The sequence below is a fragment of the Miniopterus natalensis genome, chromosome 1 (genome assembly GCF_054644295.1).
Source record: "Miniopterus natalensis isolate mMinNat1 chromosome 1, mMinNat1.hap1, whole genome shotgun sequence".
NCBI classification, from domain to species: domain Eukaryota; kingdom Metazoa; phylum Chordata; class Mammalia; order Chiroptera; family Miniopteridae; genus Miniopterus; species Miniopterus natalensis.
In genome coordinates this window covers 27,937,420-27,946,088 of record NC_142081.1, presented here as the reverse complement: position 1 = coordinate 27,946,088, position 8,669 = coordinate 27,937,420, and the positions used below count along the sequence as shown (strand labels likewise).

General features: G+C 45.8%; 1 protein-coding gene, 1 long non-coding RNA gene and 1 other non-coding gene across 3 annotated transcripts; 1 reads left to right on the top strand and 2 right to left on the bottom strand.

The window, feature by feature from the left end:
- Nucleotides 1-116: 116 nt before the first annotated feature.
- LOC148094064 (small nucleolar RNA SNORD2) lies at nucleotides 117-185 on the bottom strand. Its single transcript, XR_015713664.1, has one exon. It is a non-coding gene; the product is annotated as a small nucleolar RNA SNORD2 (small nucleolar RNA).
- Nucleotides 186-2,157: 1,972 nt separating this feature from the next.
- On the bottom strand, nucleotides 2,158-4,388 carry LOC107545660 (uncharacterized). Its single transcript, XR_001604052.2, has 3 exons — nucleotides 4,170-4,388; nucleotides 3,682-3,880; nucleotides 2,158-2,795 (listed from the first exon to the last, which is right to left on the bottom strand). It is a non-coding gene; the product is annotated as an uncharacterized LOC107545660 (long non-coding RNA).
- Nucleotides 4,389-4,919: 531 nt separating this feature from the next.
- On the top strand, nucleotides 4,920-7,408 carry HSPA2 (heat shock protein family A (Hsp70) member 2). The gene has a single exon (XM_016223781.2). The coding sequence runs from the start codon at nucleotides 5,033-5,035 to the stop codon at nucleotides 6,938-6,940; it is 1,908 nt and encodes a 635-aa protein (XP_016079267.1). The 5' UTR covers nucleotides 4,920-5,032; the 3' UTR covers nucleotides 6,941-7,408.
- The last annotated feature ends 1,261 nt before the right edge of the window (nucleotides 7,409-8,669 follow it).

Below are 8,669 nucleotides of genomic sequence, written 5' to 3'. Positions count from 1 at the left end.
GGGTTGGTTAATTCATTTATCAGAATAACACACATAGTTTATTCACAGAAATAATTTCCTAACTAGTACAATTCATTTTGTTTATTTTCAGTTAAAGAGCTTACTAATTTTGTTTCAAGTGATTGGCAATGAATAATCTCTTCATTTCAGATCCGTTCCAAAAGATGACTGTCATAATTTCAGTTAATTTCCTTTAATTTAGTAAGTGTCAACAATAATGGCATATTGAGTCTGACTTCTTTCAGATTATTTCAGACCATTCCACAAGAGTCTGTCCTCCAAGTCAGCACTTCACAAAACCCAAGAAGGTACAATTTGTCTGCTGTGGTCACAGATTTACTTCCCTTCCAGAAAAGCCTCTTCCAGGTTTGACAGCCTTCCTTGCAAGGCATGGTAGTGTCCTACCCCAGGCTACTGTGTATCTATAGCTCAATTGTAACTTTTAAAGACAGTTTTCCAAGACTCAAAGAAGCAAATGTTGAAATTTTTCCTATATGACAGGTGACTGGATACATATTTGGGGACAGGATACTTCCAAAGAATTCTAAAATGGCAGTATTTACAGAGGTCTTAAATATAATAACTAGTTTCCAGTTTGCTCTTAGGCCCTCAAATTATAGGCTGCTACTTATTCCACCTTCTCTTCAGGCCAACATTACCTCCTCAAAACAATCCACAAACTTTATGAAGGTTGTACCTGGGTAGGGACTGAGAGGGTTCCAGAAAAATCCATAAATTTCTTTTTCCCTGGTAATTTGAGGAAAATGTATTCCTGCTCAGTCAGTCTCCTTAGGGCAGGCCTATTCATGCACAGAGTCTGAGACCTTAGTCACCTTTGTATCTCTAGTACAAGTATTTTCAGATGTGAATTTATTTCAGCTTTTAATATTTGTAGTTTTAGGACAGAAATATAGGAGGTAGGCAGAGAATCTTCGTCTTGTAAACGAAAAAATATAGTTACTCAGTTTTTTGGTTAAATAATGTGCCTTAGGTCACTTTTAATAAACACTGAGCAAGTGAATCACAGCTGTGTTCCAGGTACTCCTCTGGATGTTGGGGATTAGAGAGGGTTTGATATACGTTAAAGCTCTTGGGTTTTCCAGACTCTGTGGAACCTCAGTCTTTGGATTTTAAAAATGTTTTGAAACCCCTAGTATTTATAATCTGCCAAACAGATTTCATTTGATGAAAATCAGTAGTAATTTCTGTGTAAGTAGGATTAGCAAACTTTGTTTCAAGTGAATGTTAATAGTCAAGTTTTAAAAATGAATTGTAAAAATATAATAAGGCTATTTAGAAAAATTACTGATAACCCTAACATCTAGAGATAACCAATTTTGATGTATTTTTCACATACATAAGGAATAAGTTACAAAAGTCTTGTATCCTATTTTCCACTTTATATCAAGGACATTTTTCTGTGTCATTAAAATTCTTGGAAATAATTTTTATGGTTACATAATAATTCTTCATATGGATGTACCATAATTGATGTAATCATTTTCTTATTGTCAGATATTTAAGCCATTTCCTTTTTAATGTTGTTATCACAAATAATGCTACCTGAATGTTCTATTATTTCCTTAGGATGAATCCCACAAGGTAATGCTAAATAAAGGGTATGATCGCATTTAAGGTAAAAAAATATATATATTGTCACACTGCCCTCAAGAAAGACTGTAGTGATTTACATTCCCACTAGTAGAGTTTACCTGTTTTGCGGTACTGTTGCTGGCATTGTGAATATTACTTGATCATAAATTTGCTAATCTGATCATTCTGATAGGCTATATTTTTAATGAATTCTGAGCCACAGTCATCAAAAAGAAACAAGATTTTAAAAAAAATCAATACAGATAAGGAACAATGTAAAAATTCCAGGTATGCTCAGTATATGATGATGTTCTAGGACTGCAAAAGTTTATTTTGTATAATATCAAAATGCCAATACTCTTGTCTTTTTGGGAAAAGCTCAGAATGCCATCTAAAGTATGAAACATCGCCCAGCCGGTGTGGCTCAGCGGTTGAGCGTCGACCTATGATCCAGGAGGTCAAGGTTTGATTCCTGGTCAGGGCACATGCCCAGGTTTGGAGCTTGACCCCCAGTAGGGGATGTGCAGGAGGCAGCCGATCAATGACTCACTCATCACTGATGTTTCAATCTCTCTCCTCTCCCTTCCTCTCTCTGAAATCAATAAAGATATATTTAAAAAATAAAATAAAGTATGAAACATCAATGTACTAGGTGAAAAGCTAAAGCCAGAGATACATAGCTAATGAAAATGCAGATGAATTGCTACTGTGGTTTTAGAAAGCTGTGCTAAAGATGAATGTGGCAGTTAGATTGCAAGAGTTGTTTGTAATAACTGTACATAGAAATAGTACATAGTTACCAAGAATCTCTCCCTTCTTAAGTTCTAATTTTAGTGTCTGTGTATAAGAACTGGCATGTTTGCTTTTCGCAATCTTGCTTTGCTTGAGGTAAATGTGAGAGCTCTCTTAATACAAGAGATCTTAAGAGTTTGTGTTTCTTACAGTCCTTTCTGCTTTCAGTTGTAGCGGGGACCCTGTTTCTAAATCATGTATTATCAGTTCTACAAAGAATTTGTATTGCTCTTCATCCCTCTCATTTCCTCTTTTTTAAATATAACTACAAAAAAGACAACAATTTGCAAGAATAAAATCAAGAGATATGTACTCACAATTTAAGGCAGCTTCAATAGAGAACTTTTGGTTTTATGTTTGTTTTCCTAATATTTTCTTTAAAAGGTTTCCCAGTTCAAATTTTTTAATTTCTTTCATGGAAAAGGAGATGGGAATTGTGATTAAAACCAGTACTATTTAAGTAATGAGATTAACAAATTAGTAAGAAATGTGTTTTTAAAGATTGGAAATTACATATACACTAGATAAAAGAAAGGTAAACGTTCATTGATAGACTTTTTAGGGTTCTAGCAACATTACTTCTTGATCACAGATTACTTATGTGTTTCTCAGACAAAAACTTTGCTCTGGCACTGTCTCACATAACTTTGATATGGGCTATCCATTACTACTCTGTTTCAAAGGATGGTTGCCCCCTCCCATAACGTGGGGGGGGGGGGGAATCATGGCACAGAAAGCTCTTAAATGGATCCTGTCCACCTGAAGACACTATTTCTTGCTTGTATCTTTGCCCTTGCAGTGACACTAATCTGTGCAGAATCTGTAGTTGCCCAGGACACAGTGCTCTCCTCTTAGCCCAAGCTACTGCAACCCATGCAAGGAATGTCTTTCCTCCCCTCTTTGCTGGCAAACTTCGGCGCCTGGCTCAGGCATGTCACCTCTTCCAGGAAGCCCTCATCATCACACTTTTCCCTGTCTGGATGTGCCCGTTCTTTGCGTTCCCATAGCACTCCTCTCAAATTATATTTATCTCTTTATTAGATTCTCAGCATCATAAAGACTAATGAGAATTTGTCTTTTTACTTTCACATAGTTGGTGCCCGTTAAAGCTTGTTGAATGAATGCCTACAGCTTCCCCATAACGTGAAGTGTGAGCCCAGCGATTTTGTTACTGTTTACCTTCAGGAGCCCATTTATAGGAGTCTGTTTCTACCCCGTCACCCGGTGCCAGACAGTACTTTCCAAGCCTATTCTCACATTTCTCTTGTCAAGTGAATTGCTCTCCTTTTCACCTACCTTCTCTGCGGGTGTATGCCTCTAACGTAACTTGAGCATAGCTACAGAAAATCTCACTCGGCTGAGCTCAGTCATAATACACACGGCGGGAAGCGAGCAGGACGCGCGCGGGGGCCGCGAAGCGCGCTGGGCGTGGGCTGGGCTCGTTCACGGTGCTTCGAGGGGGGTCTGTGCAGATTTTCCCAGGAATAACTCAGCCCTGGAAACCAAAAGCAAGGAAAGCAGTGGGGAGGGCAGGGAGACAAAACCAGGAAGCTTAGAGTGGCTGGGCCGGCAGAAGAACGCAGAGCGAGGTGGGGAAAGTTTAAACGCCGGGAGGACGCGCTGCAGCCACTCGCCCGCCTCCCATCCCCAGGCTCCCGCGCGGGGCGGGGCGCGGCGGGGCGCGGCGGGGCGCAGTCGGCCTCCCCGGGCTTCCTCCCCGGCCCCCGCCGGGGCTCCTGCTGTCCTCGCCCGCCAAACCGTTTCTCTCCAGCTCAGACACCTACTGAGACACTGCGAAGTTTGCAAAGTAAAATTCTGGGAGGCCGACATCCGATCCCGGAACTTCAGTGTCATTTTCTTTTTGCCTCGGGCTTAGGGGGAGCCGCCTTCACGCTGAGGCCACGCCAACGTTAAAAAAGCAGGTTCTGGCCCTATTGCCGCGGTGCAACCAACATAAGGAATTGCCCGGCTCCCGTGTGCTAGGTTAGCCGATACACTTGGCAGCGAACTGCACTGAAGCCTAGGAACTAAACCCACAGCCTGGGCGACTCCCCTCTCCCGCGCCCCTTTCCGCGCCTCCGCCCCCCTCCCCCGCCCCAGACTTTCTTTCCCCACCCTGCTTGCAAGCCCACGCTGCCCATTGGCCGTGTGCCCTGCCAATCCAAAGGACGTAGACGAATCCCGCCTTAGGGGAGGCAGAGACCGAGAAGAAGCGCGCACTCCGGGCGGGCGCGGGGCGGAGAGTGCGAGCCTAACGCCCCCCGGCCGCGGGTGGCGCGCGAGGCGCCGCGGACCCCGGCCGCTGGGAGGCGAGGGCGGGGTTTATTTGCATAACGGCCGCCCCTCGCCTCCTCGCGCCGGCCGGGGTCCCGCCCCTCACTCAACTTGAAATCTGTTGGGCCACGGGCCGGTCACTCCGACAAAGGCAAGCCTTGGCGGGCGGTCCTGGGAGCGGATTGGCTCCGGTTGTTCCCACAGGCGGCAGGGAGGCAGGGAGGTGGCTATAAGAGCTGGGAGCCGAGCGGCGGGGAGCGGGAGGCACTAGTTGCATTCGTGGTGTCAGGTGCAAAGCGACCGTTAGTGGGCTCCGCGGATTTTCTGTCGCTCGTGTTCCCGCCTAACGTCGCCTGCCTATCTTTCAGTCAGGATGTCTGCCCGCGGCCCGGCTATCGGCATCGACCTGGGCACCACCTACTCGTGCGTGGGGGTCTTCCAGCATGGCAAGGTGGAGATCATCGCCAACGACCAGGGCAACCGCACCACCCCCAGCTACGTGGCCTTCACCGACACCGAGCGCCTCATTGGCGACGCCGCCAAGAACCAGGTGGCCATGAACCCCACCAACACCATTTTCGACGCCAAGAGGCTGATCGGACGTAAGTTCGAGGACGCCACAGTGCAGTCGGACATGAAACACTGGCCGTTCCGGGTGGTGAGCGAGGGAGGGAAGCCCAAAGTGCAGGTGGAATACAAGGGAGAGATCAAGACCTTCTTCCCGGAGGAGATCTCCTCCATGGTCCTCACGAAGATGAAGGAGATCGCCGAAGCCTACCTGGGAGGCAAGGTGCAGAGCGCGGTCATTACCGTCCCCGCCTATTTCAACGACTCGCAGCGCCAGGCCACCAAGGACGCGGGCACCATCACGGGCCTCAACGTGCTCCGCATCATCAACGAGCCCACGGCGGCAGCCATCGCCTACGGCCTGGACAAGAAGGGCTGCGCGGGCGGCGAGAAGAACGTGCTCATTTTTGACCTGGGCGGCGGCACCTTTGACGTGTCCATCCTGACCATCGAGGACGGCATCTTCGAGGTGAAGTCCACGGCCGGCGACACCCACTTGGGCGGTGAGGACTTTGACAACCGGATGGTGAGCCACCTGGCGGAAGAGTTCAAACGCAAGCACAAGAAGGACATCGGGCCCAACAAGCGCGCGGTGCGGCGGCTTCGCACCGCCTGCGAGCGCGCCAAGCGCACCCTGAGCTCGTCCACGCAGGCCAGCATCGAGATCGACTCTCTCTACGAGGGTGTGGACTTCTACACGTCCATCACCCGCGCCCGCTTCGAGGAGCTGAACGCCGACCTCTTCCGCGGGACCCTGGAGCCCGTGGAGAAGGCGCTGCGCGACGCCAAGCTGGACAAGGGCCAGATCCAGGAGATCGTGCTGGTTGGCGGCTCCACCCGCATCCCCAAGATCCAGAAGCTGCTGCAGGATTTCTTCAACGGCAAAGAGCTGAACAAAAGCATCAACCCCGACGAGGCGGTGGCCTACGGAGCCGCGGTGCAGGCGGCCATCCTCATCGGAGACAAGTCAGAGAACGTGCAGGACCTGCTGCTACTCGACGTGACCCCGTTGTCGCTGGGCATCGAGACGGCCGGCGGCGTCATGACCCCGCTCATCAAGAGGAACACCACGATCCCCACCAAGCAGACGCAGACCTTCACCACCTACTCAGACAACCAGAGCAGCGTGCTGGTGCAGGTGTACGAGGGCGAACGGGCCATGACCAAGGACAATAACCTGCTGGGCAAGTTCGACCTAACCGGGATTCCCCCGGCGCCCCGCGGGGTCCCCCAGATCGAGGTTACCTTCGACATCGACGCCAACGGCATCCTCAATGTCACCGCCGCCGACAAGAGCACGGGTAAAGAAAACAAAATCACCATCACCAACGACAAGGGTCGTCTGAGCAAGGACGACATTGACCGGATGGTGCAGGAGGCGGAGCGATACAAGTCCGAAGATGAAGCCAATCGCGACCGCGTCGCCGCCAAAAACGCGGTGGAGTCCTACGCCTACAACATCAAGCAGACAGTGGAAGACGAGAAACTGAGGGGCAAGATTAGCGAGCAGGACAAAAACAAGATCCTCGACAAGTGTCAGGAGGTGATCAACTGGCTCGACCGAAACCAGATGGCCGAGAAAGATGAGTATGAACACAAGCAGAAAGAGCTGGAGAGAGTGTGCAACCCCATCATCAGCAAACTTTACCAAGGCGGCCCTGGCGGCGGCGGGTCTGGAGCCTCCGGGGGACCCACCATCGAGGAAGTGGACTAAGCTTGCACTTCAGTCAACGTAAATCTCTTTTCCTTTCTCTATTTTGTTTCCTTTTGTTTTTGTTTCTTCTTTGAAATGTCCTGGTGCCAACTACAAGATCTATTTTTGGAAGTCTTTAGCCCAGTGTATGCATATGAAAGGAAAGGAGCAACAGCTTAGTTTAATTATAAAAGGTTAGTTCTAAAGTTTGATTTTTAAAAACATTATTTGAGGTTTCTCTTTAATGCATTTTGCGAGTTTGCTGATCAGCATTTTTGGTTAGCTTAGTTTGAGATGGGAAACCTGAAGTTTGCACACATGTTCTATGTAAGCTTGGTAACAATAAAATACATAGAGGCTTGAATTGTTTATTTTTATGTACTACTTCAAGAGGAAAGTCAACATTGCAGTGAAGTCAAGAAAAGGCATTCTTTTTGCACACAATTGCATAAATACAAATTTAAAGTAAAGCTGAAATTGATCTGAAAATTACTGTCTTGGAGTTTTCAATTTTCCCTTGGTACTGTTTTACCCATGTTGGTCTTTAAGATATTAATATGAGGTGAAACTTATCTAACTCAATCTTGTCTAATTCTCAGATGAGGTTCCTGCTTTGAATTACCAACAACGTAAGGGGAGAAGATTTGGGTCACCCCACACACACCCCCTTTTAATACAGAAACCAGACTGGGGTCTTCCACTATGTCCAAACTCCTAAGGCTTGACTTAAGTGTTCAAGTGAAAATCCACCTGAATATTCCACTAAAATACAAGCTATATTCTGGGGTTAAGTGTAAAATGATTCTTTAAACTAAAAAAAGCTGGGGCAGGAATTGTCTTCTTATAATAGCCCAAAGTAGTATGAAACAAGTTGCTTTCTGTGACATGCAAGTGCCTGAAACTAGAGCCAATAGGCAAACTTTAAAGCTACTTAATATTAAGAGTCCAAATTTACTCAAACTTGATTTAATTTTCTAGTAAAAGAGCTCAACCTCTGAGTTTAAGGCAAATTCCATAAGGATATGTTTCCAGCAGGTATAATTTCTAGGGGGATAGGAGGAGATAATGTAGTTGTGTTTTTTTAAATGTAAGAATCATGCTTTCTCAATACCTGCCTTAAGTCATTAGAATATATATTTTTTAAAGGCAAACTGCAAGATAATCCTGTATTTTGTTAATATACAACTTGTCCCTTTTCCTGTATGTCTGATTTGAGATCGTTACAGACAGGAATATTGCAACTCTTTGGAACCCACTATCCTGGGCTTTAAAATCCACATCCTTGGGAGAAGGGGGTTCATGTTTATTTTTTAGTGGAATTACACTTCTGCTTTGTTCTGATTTATTCTCTTTAAGGCAAACTTAGGAGAAATTCTGTAAAGCTGACTGGAAAATGCATAGCTAACCTAACGCTTTCACCACACACAGACATTTTGTTATCTCTTTCCAAGTGACGCAGGTTTGCTTCATGTTGTTCATAAGATAACAGTGAAATATAGAAGCTATATTTTTAATTTAGTAGTGGACCCTTTGTTATGCAGAGATTAATTTTTGAAATAATATAAAAACTAGGGAACAAATTAGCCTAAAAATATTGGGCTTTGGTAATGACTCTCACACAAGAGCTGACTCATATTACATATATGTTTCTTCTTCTTGATTTGTTTTTTTAAAAGCAAGTCTCATTTGGGTGGGGGAATGAAGATAAAAAAGCAATTGTGAAATTGCTTTAAAATAAAGTTTTTAAAAT

Excerpts from the sequence above, each read along its gene's own strand:
- HSPA2 (XM_016223781.2), top strand. The coding sequence starts at position 5,033 with ATGTCTGCCCGCGGCCCGGCTATCGGCATCGACCTGGGCACCACCTAC.